This window comes from Neodiprion fabricii, chromosome 1, assembly GCF_021155785.1.
Source record: "Neodiprion fabricii isolate iyNeoFabr1 chromosome 1, iyNeoFabr1.1, whole genome shotgun sequence".
In the NCBI taxonomy this organism is placed as follows: Eukaryota; Metazoa; Arthropoda; class Insecta; order Hymenoptera; family Diprionidae; genus Neodiprion; species Neodiprion fabricii.
Window position 1 is genome coordinate 841,770 of NC_060239.1, and position 20,530 is coordinate 862,299.

The window sequence follows — 20,530 nt, forward strand, 5'->3', positions numbered from 1 at the left end:
CTTTGAAGGATAAAACGAGGTAAGTGAGACACGAAACTGCAGCGGCGGACTTAAGCTGACTCGGTGCGCATTCACCGGGTCTCGTGTTGTCTGGTGTTTTGACTCCTCTCCCGCCACCCGGAAGCCCGATAACTGCAGCAGCCGCCCCACGCCAGCCTCTGTTGCAAACAGGATTATTACCCTCGTCGTTATCATCATCGCTCCCGTGATTGTCTTAAGACTTGAATAACCGGCTTAACTGCCAACCGTAAAGGGATACATTAATGGTTTTATCGTACACGCTGCAGGGGCTGTTGGAAATAAAAAGCTGCCGCAAATTCGAGGGATGCAACGCCATGCCGAGCAAACAACGACGTCTGCTGTGCGAGACGTGAGGAGCAGGTTGGCTAGATTCCAGGGATGCGGAGGGAAGGGAAAGGTACTCGAAGGGATTCGGAGCGAATTAAGGTCAGGAGGTTGAAGGACGGAGGCGTCAAGCGCTCGCCATTAATCAACGTGAGATCATCAAACAATTTTTATTCACTGTTTTCTGACTCTCGTGACTTGCGTATGCAAGTTAGACTCGAAATTGTATATGATTCACACTATTTCAACGAACACCTTAAACCCGTTAAACAGCAACGATGAAACGTCATTGCATTATTCGTTAAACCATCGATCCCAAAGAGGTGATTCTTCGCGATGGTAACCAGGTCAGTGCATTCAGCGGGATCGAACTGGAATCCCACCGCTGTCACCAAATCCATGTTACGAGCCCGGCTGGTGTCACCGATTCTAAACAAAAGAACGCCCCGTTAGGCGAGAGCTGACTCGACGAGGGAAAATGGGCCGAGGTGGACGAGGTGAAGAGCCGACGGACAGATGTGGCAATCGCAGGGCAAGCTTCAAACAATACCGGCTAAGCAAACGCGGCGTGTATATACACAGGGTATTCATATACGTATGGCGGAGCGAATCTGGCGAAGGGTTTTAATCCTAGAACGGGATTACCAGGGGGTTAAACTGCCCGCGTATTCCAGTAATATGTTTACCTGCTTAGCGCCACTGTTCCCCCCGAACAGGGTCAGATTATGCGATTATCAAGCTACCCGGCACTCCCTATCTGTCTCCACGTCTGTCTCGTCTCACCCTTCATTCATAATCCGCTTCGAGATGGAATTTTGGCGAACGAATAGTTTCGCAGAGTCCACAGTACGAACAAAACTTACGACGCTGAAAAGTGCTGGAGTCAAAAATCTGAGAAACTGGAGTATCCAAAGAGGGGGAATAACGCGGTTGTAACGGGTGATTTTCTTCCTGCAGCATCAAAAAGTAGAAAGAGAGAGAGAGAGACATAAAGAGAAAGAAAGATAAAGTATATTGTGAGGGAGATCACGCGTTGCTTGCGATTGGAATAATAATCGGAGGGAAGACACAAGGGAGATCCTTCAGGACAGGGATGAAGGTTCGGGTAATAGAAAGAGGGGATTTACGTGTAATTTATAAGAAGAACGGGCGACATCCAAGCGGGTATTTTGGGACCGGATGCCGCTCGGGTAGGTAAGAAGACACCGGAGTCACAACGTCGCCGATGCGAAATGACGTCGAACCGGCCCTCGACACATCAAAAGGCTCCCGTCGCTTTCGCGCCGACGCATGCGGCTGGGGAGGAAAAGGCGAATTGCACAAAGTGTCGCCGCCTGGATTGCGAACTCGAGGTTCAAGAACGCGGAAAATTTGGCTTCACTCACTGAGGACTGCGACTGTCGGACTCTCTTTGCGTCTTTCGTACCCCTCGCGACTACGCTACCGAGTTCCCTGCTCTTTATCAATACCCGCCCCTTTTTCAAACCGCCAGTTTTTCAGACGCTCATTTTAACGCGCCTCGCGCCACCCATTTCTCGTCTCTTTTACGCCATCATCGGTGCAATCGTGGTAAGCGATTCGATGAAAATTGTGTTTTCTCGCACACTTCCAATATTTACACCCCCCCCCCCCCCCCCCCCCCCCCCCCCCCAAATAATAAGTAAGCCTGAAGGATGACGGAACCGTCCTTGGGCAAAGACGACTCCCGGTTTCGGTTACTTCGAGATCGATATTCCTCGTAATTGGTGCTACAGGCTCTTCTGCTGTATACCTATATGTACGTATACATATATATATGTATATATATACTTGGTTGTAGGGGATAGATGCCATGTATATCGCGTTCCAAGTTTTATCAATATTCGTTATTGAAGAGGGTCCTTGATGCGCGGGGGGAATGGCGGACAAACAACCGAGGCTCAAGATAGCTCATTCCTCGATACGTGGCGGTGATCTGTGTTATGGACGGTGGGGTGCATCTGATTTTCAGCTTTGCCCATCTTACCATTGCCTTGGCCAAATTTCACCCTCCGTATCTCCGCAATTCTTTACACAATCAGAAATTGCTCCGTGACTTAAGAAATCACAAAATACCGAAGTCACGGATTTATTTTTCCATCTTCTCGAAACAGATTTCATAATTCTCAACGCATTGTAGCTCCTAAAGTGAGAGTCGAGAGTTATCAATAGTAAAATACGGAGATTTTGTGTAATACGAATAAATACGTAAATTTGATTACTAAACCTTGTAGTTCATTTCAAGGATATAATGCGATTTTGAGTTTTAAACACCAAACTATCGTCCAGCCGATTGATTTCGTTAGAAAGTCATTCGCAGAGATGGAAAAACTCTTTGGTATAAATTATTGGAAATTTTCGATGAAATTATTTCGGATCAAAAGTTGGGAAGGTTGAAAAAACGACGTGCGGGAAAAACGAGCTTTGTTGCCGTTTCGCGTGACTCGCGAACCGGGAATCGATGGGCACCTATCATTTTTCGTCAGTTCGTCGGGTTGGAAAACGCGAATGAAAATTTTTTACTTTCATTATTATTTTCTTTTTTTTTTAATAATTCTATTAGTTTTGTTGGCCCAATCTTTTTTCTATTTATCTACACGCGCCATGCAGATGCGGCCGTGATTGTCGTTGACAAATGAATGAAATTCGTTTCGCAAAATTGATGATATCGCAAATCACACGATTCGACTAGGCTTTGGCCGTATAATTTTTCACTTTTTTACCAAGCTCAAGCGAAATGGAGCATCGGTGTAAATTTCAGCACCACGTCCGCCAAATTCAAACACCGCATTGTTCTTGATAATCTGTTAAAAGCATTCGCTTGACAACGTTAATTCCGTCAACGATCAATTAACAGTGAAGAGTTTTCAAATTTTTTTTCACCGAAACGGAATGTACGTGGTGTCTCGTTATTTTTACCGAATCGTCCACTCAATTATCCTCGATTCTACGAACAGATTGGAGCATAAATCATCTCCCTAGAGTGCAATCCTGAACTCCGCTTGTCATTATTTATGTTTTAGCCGACAAATGGTCAGGTTCGTCGCGTCGAAGTTTCTACGCACTTCTCAGCCGTGAAAGTCGTTTCTTATTAGCGATAACGGGGCGGGAGAATGGGGGTTGAAAATCCGATTGTAGAGATTCTCGGTGCTTTCTCGAAGCAGTGACGATCCCCGCGTACAGTCTGAACTGGATATTGGATGAAACCGAGTGCGGGACGAAGGCGAGGAAGGAGTAGTGTTCAGTTGGTTAAGTAGTAAAAAGGCCATCAAAGGCGAGAGGAGAATAAGCGTCGGATCCACCCTGAAATTCTCGAGGATGTCAACGCCGAGGAGCGGTTCGAATTGCGAAACTTCTCGACTCTTGAGTGATCAAAGCCTGCAGATATCTATTCTCCCACCCCCCTGGCAACCTCCCGGTGGTGGAAACACCCCCTTGGCAGCGTTATAAGCCGGCACATATTAGACACCCAGCGAACGAGTAGCTCGAGTCCCATTTGCAGGCTCAGTCGCAACACGCGAGTAGGTATCTGGACTCGTAACGCCTGCTCTTCTCCTGGTTCGAATTATTCATGCGGTTCGCGAGTTGGCTTTGACAAATGACGTGACGCTGTAATTATTTTCCTAGAGAATATCACTTCTGGGACTCGCTCGTCTCGCGTCTAATTCGCTCGCGGCAGGACATTAGCGGCGGCAGGAAGAGGGATGAATGGAAAAGAGGGGGGGAGGAAAGAGGAGGTTCAGACCTCGGAAGAGGCCCGGGGCTGAGCACTCGTTTCGGCTCCTTGGTTTCCGAGGCTGGTCTCCTCCTCCTCCCCTGGGAGCCGTATCTTTGTCAATAGCGTCGCCGACGTATATCACTCTGTTTTATGGTGTCTAAAGTCCCGGTAGATACCTCCTGGCAACCACGCCCAGGGGTCACGTATCACGCGACAAATTTTTAACCCGAAATTTGATCGAGCACGCCTCGACGGTTCGCCAGATTTTTCATCCCCCGCCCTTTTTGCTACTTTTCCTCCCATCGTATTGAAGTTGGTAACGTTGTCGTAACGATTCATGCTGAGAAGAAACCGTTAAAAATCACTGTAAAATTGATAAAATAGTCGCTTGTTCCCCAATGTTTCGTTATGATAAAGTTACTAATTTCAACCTCGTTGTTTCCCTCTCTTTTTCTTTCCCTTCAACTTAAATCCCAGGAATTAGTTATCTCGTCGTTCTTTCCCTTCGGTATGATATACCGGCTAGTATGCCCGGTACAGCGGCAGTATAATAATCCTTGCGAATCACCCTCCGCAACGCCGATAATTTCAGATCTTCGCTACCCTCCGCTTATCCGATACCTACTCGGGTGAATGCGACGACCTGCCAAATTAGTGTTTTATTTCAAAAGCCCTCGGTGTATAAGCCGATGATTTTAATTTTCTACCTGAAAAAATCACCGCCATTACCGTCTTTCCTTAACACGCAATCTTTGGGGCGGCTTTCCCGCAAGCTCTGAAAAAATCCATAATAATTACAAATAACGTTTCTGATATTTTCTATTGCGGTACGACGCTGGCCAATTTTCACGCCAAATGAATGATCTTTCCTCGGTATCATTTTTTGGCTTTCGATCAGTTGGCCGATTTCTTTACTTTCGATATTAAAATTCTATTCTCCTCTGATACACGCACGGGATTTTTTACGCGTCACGTTAACAATCTCCCGCGTGCCGTAGCATCGAAATGTAGGCATGTCGATTTCATGATCGCCCATAACGCAGCCACTGGTGTAGCTTTAACGATCCTTGGCCATTTCACAAAGCAGCTGTGGGTCTAGACGTGAAGCGGCGAGGAATCTCTGAACCCGGATTTCGCGTCGCGGAACCTACAATCTAGCACTTTACAGGGCTCCTCGTTCGCCTTTACGATGCTCAACTGCAGCTGACAAATTTTCGCGGATATTCTCGGTTATGTATCACTGTAACATCGCCAAGAGTGTCAATAATATTTTTCGGCGCCTCGAAATAGATTGCGTGGTTCCTAAGAATGACGAAAAATAATCCATTTTCGATCAAATCCATTATTTTTTCCCGATTAATCGAGTGTAATCCATTATTTTTTCTCACAATCCGTTTTTGTTTTTTACACCCATGAACAGCACAATGATTACAGTATCAATTATTATCATTGTCTTACTTACTAAACACCTACTTGATACAATAAGTGAAAGATAAATGAATATTTTCATCTGAAATTGAAGAATATTTTGAATGAAACTACAAATTATGAAAAAACTTTTTCGCTATTACGTCCATGTAATGTAATGTACGAAATTTTAATTTCATATGCACAGTTTCAAAAAAGTAAAAAAGTTGATTCAATTTCTCTCTGTATAAGGTATCCGTTAATCGAGGCGACATATCCAGCTGTCGCCGTCAGATATAAATTTTCAGCCGTTAGCTATAGCGAGTGACAGCTTATAAGCTCGGCCAAAAGGCAAACAGTGAATGAAACAATAGGAACTTGATAAACTCGCGCGCTGTTTCATCGCCGTTTTTTTTTTTTTGCCTTTTTCGTCACCGAAAGGTAAACACTGCTCGATACAAACGAATCCCGTAAAATGAATTCCCGTTTCACCGTTGCGGTGCTTGCTTTTCGATTTTACCAACCCGCATGCGACCCGAACGAACGTAATACGAGGTGCGAGGCGTTACCCAGATGGAATCGTGTAATTATCTTCTCATCCTCATCGCTGTTATCTGCTCGCCTTGCTCCTGTCACCAGAACGGCCGTACAGCTTTCACAAAACCGCATAGTTTTACTAATTTTCATCCTCTGGCTGCTTGCGCTCCGGATGAGCAGTAATTTTGGCTTCTTTTTTCCAACATTGAGGAAAAAAGCAAAAGCCATCAATTCGTCAATATTTTCATCCCCGCCAACAAGTGTAACTGGATAGTTGAATAAGTGACTGATCGAACATGTCGATAAAAAAAAAATTCTTTTTCAGTTTTTATTGAGACAGATAAATTTCGATTCTATATATCGAATAATATCCAAAACCTTTACTTATTACTTGTAAAGTTTGGTTTTGTCTTTTACGTTGATAAATGAGTCTTGAAGTTTTTCATTGATAGCTGATATGGGTGCCTATTCGGATGAAAAAGGGAAACGTTTTCACCAAGATGTGATGGACTTTTTCGTTATTAACGTTATCGTAGGTAGTATAATGAGAGCACGATGGGAGATTGCTTTTGGGCTTTGATATGAGAAAGTACGAAACATGTCATCATACATTGTACACAGTGTTCATCGTGATACGTACACGGTATTAAAGTTCGAAATCCAAATTTCGAAAGTTTTTTTTTTTTCTCCTACATTATTCGACGCCGATAGTCAGTGAGCAGAATTCCTCAGTCCCGCGATAAGCGCGCAGTAGAGAGGACGTATGAAAATTGCGCTCCGCGAATTTCGAGCACACGCTTCAGTTCTTATACCTGGTGAATTTCGACTTTCAGTTCGACTTTCAATCGACATTGATGATATATTTTCTCTATTATTTTACAGCTAGTTTATTTCTAAGTTTTGTTCATCAATTCTTTTACATTAGTAGTTTATTATTAATCATTAATTATCATTTATTATTAAAAGTGATTTCGCTGCAAAACTGAAGTTTATTTAGTTGTTATTTACAATAAATGTTTGAGAAACCAGGTAATTTTTCTTCAAATCCGAAATATCGTTCTATTTTCTACAAAAGTAAACTTTATCTACTAAAACTATTTTTTCTTTTATTAATCACGCCGAAGAAATGAAAATTTGACATCTGGAATTCAGACTTAAGATTCGCGTCGACCGGTGTCATTGGTCAAAAATCATTGTCCAATATCTCGGTTACTTCGTCGTCTCAATTTTTCCAACGCGTTAAATTTCCAGCGCGAGCTCGAAGAAAAAAGCAGTCCCATCGTACCGGTTGATTATTATAGTTGACTGGGCGTTCGCAGTGAGGCCGGGAAGTAGTTAATATGGGTGGCTAGGTGGGCGAATACGTGGCATGCGTGTTTACGCTTTCGCAGCGCCAAATTGACGTGGTGGAGGTGGATGATTGATAGTAATTACGAGAGGATTATTGTGATTTATATACTATACAGAACGGTATAAAATTGCCCTGAAATTATGTCGCCGTGCAGGCAATTTTGTGTATCTCGTTTCCAGGTATATGGATATACGTATACCTGCTCAGTTTAGATTTGTCGTGCTCGACATGCACACACGATCGCAAAACACGCCTGCATTTATCGATACCCAGACAGACTCGTTCTCTACTCTCGTGTTTTTACCCTTTATTTTATTTTTATTCTCGTATTATTATTATTGTTCTTTTCTTTTTTTTTTTTTTTTTTTTTCTATTCAACCTTTTTGCTCCCTGTTCCAATCAACGGTATAGACGTACACACACACACACACACACACACACACACACACACACACACATACATACACGCGCGCGCGGTTTGCAAATTAGTTTTCTCGTCGATCGATGCAGGGAGAATAACGAGGTGTTTGCGTAATATTATGGTGGTTGCAAGGTGCCTGATGCGGTTCAGGTGATATAAAGAAGATACCGGGAGCAAAAACGACGCGTGTGTAAACCGGAGCATAAGAAACAGCGAAGACTTGTTGCTTTCTAGCGTGTTCGCATTCATTGCCTTGCAAAACTGCAGCGATCTCGCATTTCTGACGCAGTTTTCAAACCGCAATGATCCCCACGTTACATGGTATACATACATGTGTAATACGATTATGCGGTCTCTACCTAATGCAAAACCGTCCTATGCACGCGTATCGCATGTACCTACACAAAAAAAGTTGTCCCATCAGGCTGAAGTTATAGTAACGTTAACGTAACGAAGCCTCAGGCTGAAAAATCAAGATTATTGGACAATTTAAAACTTACTTTCGAGAAATTGGCTTTTCAAAATTAAATTACATTTTCTTTATAATGGTTTGTAACGCTGATTTTTCTTAAACACGCATCGTTTTCCATAATTATTTTGACGCTATACCTACGGCGGTAAACCACCTCCATCAACGTCTCGAGAAAGCATCGTGGGGGGTGTAGGTAGGCCGTATACGTAAAGCACCTGCTGAGGAATTATATTTTCTGCCAGCTAGGCAAGAAAGATCGGACAGACAGCCGGGAAACCTTAAAGTCAAAGTAGGTGTTGGCTTCAAGAAAATTTATACGAGCTTCCAGATACTCGGCCACGGTCGCTCTGCCTATCCCTGCAGGCGTATAAACCCAGCTGATCGCGTCTTTCACGTGCGGCTTCGCCTCCACGCCCCGAAACTGATCCCGTGTGGTTCTTACAACGTGGAAACGGAGGAGCGGACGGAATTTGACGATACGTTATTTTTGTTGCCGATAACATTGTGCAAAAGAAATTTTTTTTTGTGTCAGCTGCATGGTAAATTTCACGTTTTTGAATGTGCTGAATACAAAAATGAATTCCATTTTCCCCATCGCGTACAGTATTCTTGCAAAATACAAGGTGTTTGCATAAAAAAAAAGTATAACAGTAGTGAAAAAAAAGAAACCATTTTATTACAATTAACTAGACAGCGTTTCGTATAAAATTATACAAACAGTTTCTTTATGAAATGTATTTAACATTCCGTTTTCATTCTTTTCGCCTATGAATTCTTCTCTTCTCTTTGATACACTTCTCCGGACACGCTTTCGCTTTCCATTTTCTCTTTCCCTGTTTGTATTTATTCTCGAGTCTCACTCTAACACGTATTAAACGGAAGTGAGAAATCACTTTTGCATAAGATTTTTAGAATCAAGAATAGGATACCAGATTTCCAATTAAACGGGAGTTTCACTCTAACTGAAACTACGAACACGGGTTGAAGAAAAAACCGGACGTGATGGAACTTTTAGAGTATTTCTCCCGACTTCGGTACGTAAAAGTCTATAAAAAAACCGTATAAAAAACCCGTGCATTTTTTTGGCTGCAGACCTGTGTAATCGGTACGTTGGGATTTTCTAAAAAATTTCCCTTCTTGCCGGAGGTATGCGTATAATTGGAGCATGAATTACGAACTAGGGAAAATTTTCACCCTAAGAAAGTGAAATCCCTTCCTCGAATCCGGCAATTGCGGGTAGCAAACGTCAATCCTCGAATGGCGTTGCGCAGCACTTTATGCGAGGGATGTCCCTGGTACGTTACGTCTGTCGGCGGATTTGCCGGTGCGGACACGAAACAGCACTTTAGTTTTCTCGGACGATATTCGGCCAGGAACGTCGTTACATACTCGTATACCCGTAAATAAGTGCGCGTGCACGCAATATACGCATCGCGTGTGTGTGCATGGGTCACGGATACGTATGTGGGAATTGTGTGAAGGTGCGTCTGTGCACGGATCTTGGAGCTGCAAAAGAGCCAAACACTGTTGAGAATCCAAAGGTGGGTCTGTACATACTTCCGAATTTATCTTAAGGTGTTATACCCAGTCAGGATTTACCAAACAACAATGTTTTTCTAATTTTCGTAATGTACGTATATTCCAGTATATACACAAAAAATTTCACGTCGATCCGCAAATATTCTCAAGTTACGCGCATATTTGCAAGGACGGCCCGAAGCGTTTGAAAGTGATTTTGAAACTTTGAACGCGTTTTTTTCAAAACTATGTTTTCAAAGTCCATGAGCAAGATTTCTGGGAAACGGCTGAACCGATCATCGGCTAAATCGTTACTTTTACAAATAAAAAATATCAGGATGAAGTTCAATGTTACCGCAAAATGTACATAAATTTTTATATTAATCAATTGAAATCTCTTCGTGAAAAATCCTTGAAAAATCGCTCTTCTCCGCCTACTGACCGGGTGTAACCCCTTAACGAACTACACGAGCGAATAAAAAATTGGGTTCGATACATTCCCGGACAAAATCCACCCTCTCTGCAGGATCGTAACCGGTGGCTATGTTTGATTTGATCTGCGCAGGGGAGGCGAGTGAAAATTCTCGAACAATGGGAAAAGGGAAATCAAACGTAAAGACCGTGCATGACGGTGTAGCCAACGCGCAGAAACTTCTGTGTTCCGGCCCACCTGCTGAAGGAGAGATATTTTTCCTATTTTCATGTCGTCGTTAACGGGGAAGGAAAGTTTCCCGACGGTAGGACGGGGGTCGAGGACGGATGCTGGGACCGCGAAACGGCTTTGACGTCGGGAGAGTCCGAGAGACGCGATCCTAATGGTTGTGAATTTCCACGCTCGTTGAAACCTCTCCTTCTCTCTCCGCTCTCCTCTCAAGAGCATCATTTCCATCGTCCTCTCCAAGGGTGTCCGGCAGGATACTGAATGCACTGGTTTCGCACATATTCATACGGTCGCGTTCTTCGCGAACGCTTATTTGCGAGGAGCAAAAGAGATAGATAGATAAAAAGAGAGGAAAAATTGATGAAGTAATTTAAAAATTTCATACTGAGAAGCTGCGAATGCGTTAGTTTTTGCCCCCGCAGAGTTTTCGGTGATTCGCACTTTGTTCCTCGTATTATTTTCTACAAGTTAGGAGTTTGAAATACCGCGAAATATGATTTTCTATAAAAAATTTCGCGTCAGTTTGTTTATAAAATGGAAAATATTTATCGGCGAGAAAAAAATCTTCGATCAAGGACTGAAGAATATGTTCATAAAGCTCGTGTAAAAATTTGAGACTGATCGGTTCGGCCGTTTCCGAGAATTCTTGCTCGCCGACATTGAGAAAATAGTTTTGAGAAAAAAGCTTTCAAAGTTTCAAAATCACTTTCAAAGGCTCCGGGGCGTCTTTGCAAATGTGCGCGTAATTTGGAGAATATTTGTCGGATCGACATGAAATTTTTTGTGTATATACCTGAATATATGTACATTCAGCTCATGCAGATATACTGTATTATGTAGAACGATAATTATTGAAGTAATAATAATCATCGTTGGGTAGCTTCCGTTTCGAGCTTGTTATCTCGGCGAGGAAGCGTGTTTTTGCAACGGCTTCCGGGTAATATAGAGCAAATTCACAGCTGATCGCGATACCGCGGGGCTTTTCTTTGCTGGCATTGCCTTTCCTGATCCTTCTTCTTCTTCCTCTTCTTCTTCTCCGTCTTCTTCTTTTTCTTCTTTCTCTTGTTACTGTCGGCGAGCGCCTAGCTAACGAGAAGAATAATCGATCGTCGATCTGGCGGCGGTTTTTTTTTTTTTTTTTTTTTCAATTAACTCCGGAAGCGCGTGTGCCGGATGCGATAAGGTCTTCTCATCGCGCGCCGACGTTTCGACCAGAGAAAAGGGGGTGAAAGAGAGTAAAGAGACAGGATAGTGTGGAGAAAAGCACGCGCGTTGAAGGGTGCAACCGAGGCTACGGACGAACCGGGGGAAAATAAAGAGGGTTGAAGTGCCCTGGGCACCCGCAGAGTTATTGATGATCACCATGTTGCTACATCGTTTATATAACTCTTGCACGCCTGACGTCGTCTCTGCCATGGCGGATCAGTTCTCAACACCTTCGGGTCCGAATTAATATTCACCCATCATCCCCGCGTGCCGCAAGTCCGATGTTCCACCTGGAATCCCGATTAACCTCAAGCGAAACGTTTGCTTTTCTTTTCAACTGTTTCATCAGTCATCAAGTGCATATTAGGGTGTTTCAGTAATAAATAATTTACGATTTTTCACGGTGACACCCGCTAAAAAGTTTTTTTTTACATGTGAAGAAAAATTATGTCAAAAGATGAGCCTTATATGTTATGTGGAAGAACGCGCTCCTTTGATTTTTCACTTTCTTTTCACATTTGTCTGAATTTATGACGAAACACGTTGTTGCATTTCGATTATTATTTTTCGTGAAATTTATATTTAACCCAAGAATACTGCATATCAAATAATTGTCAAGTATATCAAATAGGGGCGGACTAATCTGAAAGATCGATTGCCGCTGTTATTTTCTATTTTATAGAATTATTCTCACATTGCGAGAAAAATGCAAATTTTGAATAAAAAAAAAATCAATTTCTGAAACACATCCAGATCATCTCAAAATCGTCCGAAAAGATTTTCTTTACTTAAATAAAAACATTTCGAGTTAATATTTTCATTTTAAAGCGAACCGGTCAATCTAAACAAACTTTTTAGGCCGTGCCACGATGGAATATGGCAAATTATTTTCTTCTGAAACACCGTAATAGACATCGATGGCGGAAATTTCGGGATTTGTAGATCCGAGCGTGAGAATGAATACCCTGCGATTCCCCTGTGCACTTTAATACTACGATTAATCAAGACGAATGTGAAGCTCGACTGGGGAATTTTGATACGCTACAAAGGATGAAAGCCTCAACTGTGCGCATCTGCGTTACGTGATGGTTTAGTGGAAGAGGTTGCATCCTGCTTCGCGATCGCGGACAGCCTTCCACTGTGTTCGAATGCGTGGATGGTATAATCCCGGTATATATTATGAATAGGTGGAAAGATTTACAAAAAAGATTTATTACGACACTAACGAGTCGTAATATTCGCGACAGGCAAACCCGGTTCAAGTGATATTTATTACCCGGCTAGATCCTTAATGAGTACGCCTCTTCGTTCGTATTTACGCCGCGCGTGCAGGTCATCCGCCTCGAATTACGCGTAAACTTTTGTTTTGTTATTTTATTCTATTTGCAATGTGAGTAGTAATACAAGGCCGGCTTTGGATACAGATTCCGAATACTGGCACACTTACCGACACCTCACCCGGACTTAAGCCCTTCTCCGAGATTTTTACCTTCGAATCGGTACAGCAGGGGTTGAACGCGACGACGTCGTCACGGAAAAGGGTTTGAGTCTCGGTAAGATGTCGGTAAGTGTCTCGGTAGTATCAATCTGAATCCAGAACCGGCGTTGTATTACTATATTGATGTGTACTGAGGTTTCAGATATTTTTTCAGGAAAAGATGAAATTCGTTGCCGTAAATTAATTCCATGTCACGTTTCGATCTGATTTGTCGAGTTGACGTTTCAACGAATTTCAATCGATTTATTTTGTCTTTCAGATCGTGCAGATGGCACATGCGTTGAGACGCATCTCGTACGCTACTTGTGAGCCTCGACACGCCCAGTTCAGTTTCCTGGCCCGAGAACCCGGGGCGCACTTCAGTCTTCAATATTGCCATTCTTTCATCAGCGAAACTCCTGAACAGGTGAATATTTCAATGTTAGATATTGCGCATTTTAAGTCTTGTCTCGACCATTCTGTCACGAGCATGATTTTTACGCCTCCTCGCAATTTCTTTTCGCGTTAATCGCCGCTTGAAATGAAGGCGCACATTGTGGCGAGAACAAATGTCTCTAAATAGCACTGCGGACGTCGGATTGAACGCGGTGATGATAAAGCACTTTTAACCTACCGTCTTGCCTTGTAAACGGTGATTTTACGGAACCGGAAATTAGCCGTGAAACACGACGTCCGCGTAGTAAACTTTCTGGCTAAATGCCCGACGCGCCATGGTGCCTCATGCAGGCGAGAGCGAAGCCAAGCTGCTCGGTGATCTGCTGTAGATACGAGAGTCAACATGACTGCAGCAGTTGAAATTAGCAGCCCTCTGTAAATCGAGCGGCTTTTCACCGTGCAGTTTGATTATATCGTTCATAAATAAATACGCAGTGACTGATGAGCTGCGAAGCGGGTCGAAGTGCAGATCAAAGAAGGGACAGGAGCAAGGAGCAGAGCTGAATTCAGGTGAATCGATGTAGGCTGTGGCAGTGATGTGGATTGGTTCGTCCGGAAAGACGTCGTCAGGCTCGAGAGAACCCGGTTCAAAGTCGGGGCAAATAGACTCCTGGGGCGAGAGGCGACGCGAGGCGACGCGAGGCGTCGTCATTATTCGATTCAGTTGGAAACGAGATCCTGCAACCACCTCGTGGTGTACAGGATTGCTACGGTATTTCGAACGAGCTCCGCGACTCGACGTCATTCCGCGGATTCCGCTACCTTCGGCATCCTCCTCTCGGTCCTCAGCTGTCGCCACGCCGCCGGTGCATCTCAAGCCCGGAGGCAACGCCAGACAATATCGACTTGTACAAAGCCTCGGTATTGGTGGAGGCACCTATCTCTCCGTGTTCATCGCATCGCTTCTAGCTAGCTGGATATAGGCTCCAGCTATAGACAGCCAGATGCATGTCGAACTGGTGTATTCATTGACTCTGCAGTGCCGTGTCTGCGAGATAGGCTTTGTCGAAAGTGTTTCACTCGTTTCTAGAATGAAAGGAGACCCCAGACTCCTTATTGAAACTGGCTTCCGGTCGAATTGGTTAGATTTTCATCATGTTATAGTACATATACTGCCGATGAAGGGCTCTCGTGGAAACAAGTCCTAAAAATCTTTAGTTTCCAAGATACCGGCTTCGGAAAGAGGGTGTATGCATTTTTTTATATCTACGGATCACACGACTTTCACGAATTATAAAGCTTCAAGGGGGACTTGATATCAAATATATCACTCAAGAACTGCACAGCCGACTAGCAGAGACTCCGCAGATGCGTGAAAAACAGGACAAGTCGATTATTGCAAGAATCGGAGGGTCTCAGTCTTCACCCGAAATCTGACGTTGCAGCTCCTTCCGGTAAACCAGTGAGTTCATGGATCGAATCAATCACAGCTTCCTACCTATCTTCGAGAATCAACCGTGCAGTTTTTCGACTGATTTGTTTGATTTCAATTCCCCTTGAAGCTTTATAATTCATGAATGTCACGAATTCCATAGATATCAAACGATCTGGACACCTTTCTTCCGAAGCTTGTAACTCGGAAACTGCTGATTATTGTGGACTTGCGTGCATGAGAACTTTTGATCGCAAGGATACGTACCATAACATACCGAACTCCCAGCCAATTCGACCAGAAGTTAATTTCCATACGGATTCCACGGGGTCCTTTGACCCCATTTTTCATCCCTGAGAATCTGATTCCTTGGGTTTGTCATCAATCTTCTTCTTTCCTCGTGACTTGAAGTAATAATTAATTAGCGGCGAAGTTTTCTACGCATAATGGTGAACATCTGCAACGTAAGCCCGGCTTAGAAAACGGTCGCGAAACGTGTGCATGGTTGGCGATGGGCTAAAATAGCCCGACGCTGTACTGAACCAGCCACGGGTCACTGGACGGCCGTTGTATCTGTGGCTGTGTATTCGTGTACGTCGGGATGCGTAAAGGTGAAGGTAGACGTATCGGGAAGAGGCTTTACGCCGGGTTCCGCCGAAGGCGGGACGCATATCCTGCCGGGTACTTTGAGTACTTTGGGTAATTGAGCGTTTAATAGGTGGTGGCGGTCGTCCCTCGGGCCCGAGTTCCCTCGAACTATTGTACCAAGCGGTCGGCGTAGGCGTTGTACTAGATTACGGAAACCCGAAGGGGTGTGCCAAGATCCGCCGAATCGTTGGGAGGAAAATTTATTCGATAAAAGGTGAAAGAGGTCAGGTCAAGGGGATGAATTATCCTGGCTCGCGGTAATCACTGCGTGAGGATGTCGGGTGTTTTGGAATAAGGTAGGGAAAAAAGGGGGGCTGCATCGATACGCGTCTTCTTCTCCTTCATCTGGAAAATTCGAGGGCATGCTATCGAGCCGGGTTCACTTTGCCCATCGAACTATATACCTGTATTCTCTGTATCAATTATTCAGGTGGGCGTGTTTTTGAATAATTCATAGTTATTCGCGGCTTACAAGTTTACGTTGAAACGCGAAACGCTAACGGACCGCCTCTTGGCTCAAGACGTTGCCATCTACTTCTCGTGGAGGATCAGGGCCAAAAAAGAGGGTAGCGAATGCGAGAGTATGCGCTGGTCACGTCTCCGATATTTCTACTTCGGTTTCGAGTCCCTCGGAAATCTGCATCTGATCCGATTTAGACCGGGTATAGAGACTGAAGCCGCAAGATTTACCAGATACTTGTTCAAGATTATCGTACTCGAAAAAGGACTTCGTGCTCTCTTCCCGAGCTTCCTACTTTCGTGATTCATACGGTTGACGTGTGAACGAGGGGGGAAGAGGAGGAAGAGGAGGAGGAGAGGGAGGAGGTGATGGAGGTAGAAACGACAACTGGGATGTCTATTAAGTCTTGATCGAAACTCCGAAGTCTAAGCGAAAGAAGACACCCTTCCGGCCCCGGGCGTCTAGAGACCGGTGGATTTTCTCTCGAGTCTTTCCCCGGTCTCCGTACCCCGCCGCATCCGCTGATCTAAAAGCATGCTCCTGTTTTCTGAAAACTAGCTCCCTCTGCTCCCGGTACCTACCTTAAGAAGGCCCGGAGCTCTGCGCCGAGGAACCAGACGAGCTGAGAAGAACAGACTTTGCACTCTGAACTTTGGACTTTACGTTTTGCCAATCCGCCCCCGCACTCCCAGGCGTTTGCCTCTGTCCGACGGTGTACGTTATCGGTAAATCCTTTAACCTCGTGCAAGGCAGCTGACGTTCGTTCTCTAATCGTTGCCTAAGAGCATTTTCTTAAACCCGGAGGAAAGTTCAAGTGAAAATAACCCGACGGGTTTAAAATATAGACTCATGCAGCGAATGAAGCTCGCAATATCAGCGACTCGTTTGAAGAATTTCCATCGTAAGGAATCCTGCAGCCTCTAAGAAAGTCACGAAGATCTCGAAAATCTGGTAAAAATAGCACCATGGCACCCCATCCCTACCTACATTCCATTTGCTTGAGATTCCACGGGGAATTCCAAGGTCTTATCTAGATGTAGGTATATTAGTCACTTTGCTCGCTAAGACTAATTGTACAGAATTCTGTCAATGAGCCTACTTGCACATCGGAATGAAAGATATTCCGTCGTTTACTTCAGCCATCTCCTCGTTTCCATTCGTTCAAAAATAATTCGAGTGATCGTTTTAATGAATTCCTCGGGGGACACCGAGCTCCGGAGCTTTAATCGTAAGAAATAAAAGCAAGCTCGACGGCGGAAAATACGGTAGGTGCGATAGGTCTGTTCGTGATTCAGCTAAAAAATGTGGAGACTATTCGGTTTGCAAGTCGCAGTCGAGGTCGATGGGCCTCGACGGAAAACAATGCAGCCATCAGCTCTAGTCGCACTTGGAGTCAGCCACGAGAGGCGCGTCGTCGGGAGGAAGTGCAGCCTGCGGTAACCGAAGTTAAAAGCGACGACGCGAGGTCCTCGTGCCACGGTGTGGAATTCAAGTCATTTCGTTCGCGTCTTGAAAACGACAGCCCTGGCTGACGACGACGACGTCCCGTAAACCTTTTACATACTCGGGTCTGGGGCCAAGTGGCCCGTTGTCGCTCGTCGAGTCCGTCGGCTGATGGAAACGCCCCGATACGCCCTGCCAGCCGGCTATTTATCCTCGAGAGATTTCCAACTGTGTAGGTACCGGCGTCATTCCACGATAACAGTATTCGAAAACATACAGTAGTCACGAACGAGCATTGCGCCCACGCGGTTTTCCTGCTACTTAGGCGTGGCTCGGACCATCCCTCGACAAGGCCTCTCTGGTGGTCCCGACGGTAGGCATCGGACCATGACACGACCATGTGCAAGTGCATACATCTCCGGCGGGTGCAGCTGGAGCTGAAGTTGGTTCGAAATACACGAGGGCAAAAGGTGGCGCAGGACGGATAGGACGGAATTAGAACACGCCGGCACGACGCGTGCATCTTCCTCTTTCTCCTCTTCTTTTCTTCTTTCGCTGACAACAAGTTATACACGGTTCCAACGAGACGCCTGTGCTTGTATAAATATCCCCGGATCAGCGACCACGTAGCAAACTCTGGGAACGACAGGAGCGAGACAAAACCCGTCGATTACCCTTTAAGAAGTAATCCACGCTTCTGGTCTGGGATCTCTTACATGAATCCGGATAGGAAGTGGTCGACTCTCCTCGGGTGCATTTGGTTACCACATGGCGACGCGATGGTCGGCTAGGAGTTTTCTGTCTACACTCTCGGAGGATCTGATTACCTCACGTATACCGAGGAGAAACACACATACCGAGTGTCAGGTAGAAGAGGATCCCTTCCTACGGCTCACGGCCGCACGTCAAAAGCTCAGCACGTATAACGTCTCGCGTTATATAACCCTCGACTGAAGACGTGGAGCATTATCGAGTTTCCCTCACCTCGTCGGGTAATTCGGAACATCAAGACCCAAAACGTGCATAATTCATGCTCAAGGTACGGGCTGGGTTAATTATTTTCACTTTTCCTCACTTGGGTTCCAGGGTAATGTTCCGTCTTCGCTTGTTCGACAGATGTTTTCGGGATGCTAGGAGAACTTTGATGCAGGCAGGCGGTGTATACAGGTTGGATCAGCAATTTAACTGATGAATTTCTTGACGTTGATTAGGGTACTATCAAACGATCTTGCGCCGGGGAATCAGTTTCCAGAATCAGTTTATGGTAGTTAGCCGAGAAATAGGTGGAAGAAGAAGAAGGAACTTTGAATTGAATCGTCGGTGACTAACGAGATACAATTAGCCTCTTTTTTCCTGCCCCTCTTCCTCCCACCTCTCTCCCCCTTTCTCTCCTGCTCTCACAATTTCTACACTATTCTTCTTCTGGTTTCCTCAACTATTCCCATAAATAATCCGGCCTACAAAACAGGTAATTAGTTGAAACTCCAGCCGGTATTAATCTTGCCGCCGGTCTTGAATTAGATCGTTCTCGGTGAACGAATAATTCGTCAGAACCGAACCAGCCGGGGCTACGCAGTTTCAGCTCTGGAAGTTAGCCACATTCACCGACTTCGAAACAATAACAGCGAGAAGTAAACAAATTTAATATTCCTACCCGCGATATTAATTTCACGATTCAATCCGCCAGATCGGTGCCAAATATCCAACTGACGATGATACCAAATATTACAGCCACCTCCGACGAGACTGATTGTCTCGTTTTTAATTTCTTTTAACAAAGTTGGAAGCGCACATCCTCCAATGGAAACTCATCTTTTTGTGCTAATGAAAAAAAATAAGTAACACGGTGACCTTTCATCTCTGATGATGTTGACGGTGTTGAAAGAACTTTGCGAAGCGCTCGGCCTGACTCGATTCAGTGACAAATGGGCCCCTAGAAATTGGTGAAAGAGAGGAGGAGTAGACAGCTAAAAAAGGAATAGCAGACACCTATTGCGACAGAGACGTGAACCTGGCTGCGCGAACCACACGTCGGTTTTTAAATTGCTGTTCAAGCGAACCCCGGGCTAAGAGCGTAGGATGCAGGTATATATAAGGAAAGAAGAGTGAAGAGGTGTATGCACGTAAGACGGTAGCGTCGAAAAGTCATTTTAAAGCTGCTCGAAGACTTGTTTGTCGAAGGTAAGCGGCGGGTATACGAGCAAAGAATGATGGGCGCGAGGTAAGTAAAGAGTAAATAGACACGGCGTCCTCCAGGATAGTCCAGGGAATCTTCTCCATTTTTCTAATGCAAAAAGTAAACCACGCACGGTGTGCTTGCCTCTAAAATTATCAAATCTTCCCAAAGCCGGGCCGGAGCGAGTAACCAGCCGCCAGGCTTGCGGACACTGAACAGTGCATTCATCCTGCACGCTTGAACTCAACATCATTGACCAGAAGCCCGGAGCTGATACTTTTTGGTTCCCTGCACTTGCATTAACATTTTCAAACTTTTTCAAGTGGAAAAATCTCCGAGCTCCACAACCTCGGACGGATCAAATCCCCCCAATGCAAACTGCAGCACTGCAATGGATTCCTTGAATGCTACTTTCATTTGATTGAGCCACGTCGTCTTGGAAGCCACGGGGCGTCTGCTAACAGGCAATTAAGGAGCCTTTCCAAAGTTGTATAGCTTTGAAGCCCATCTTCATTTACCTGCAACGAGGACGTTGTTGACGAATTGGCGTGACCGGAAGACTCCACGACTTCTCAGGTTCTTCTGCGAGACTGCAATACTGTAAGTTTGCAAGAAGGATCAACAAACCGACATATTGTCTTGAGCATTAGGTTGACAATTTTTTACCAGAGACTATCAGTTGTTTGAACAGAAAAATAGCTGACAGTTGCAGTGAAAAAGGAAACGTATCACGATCGGATCAGCCTGGTAATGGACGCTGGGGTTCGGTGGCCAAATTCGCGTCTCCTGGAAAGATAATCAGCGGTATCCCTTGGAGGATCAAGATGCGATGTGCGGCGTTTCT

At 44.8% G+C, this 20,530-nt stretch overlaps 1 protein-coding gene across 7 annotated transcripts in view; it reads left to right on the forward strand.

Annotated features, from left to right (window-relative positions):
• LOC124178496 (tensin-3-like) overlaps positions 1-20,530 on the forward strand; it is a 91,266-nt gene that overhangs the window by 54,315 nt on the left and 16,421 nt on the right. For all 7 annotated transcript variants that reach the window (XM_046561912.1, XM_046561903.1, XM_046561919.1 and 4 more), the window contains one exon: positions 13,412-13,558. In XM_046561912.1, coding sequence (XP_046417868.1) covers positions 13,412-13,558 — 147 coding nt within the window. The remainder of the gene's footprint in view (positions 1-13,411; positions 13,559-20,530) is intronic.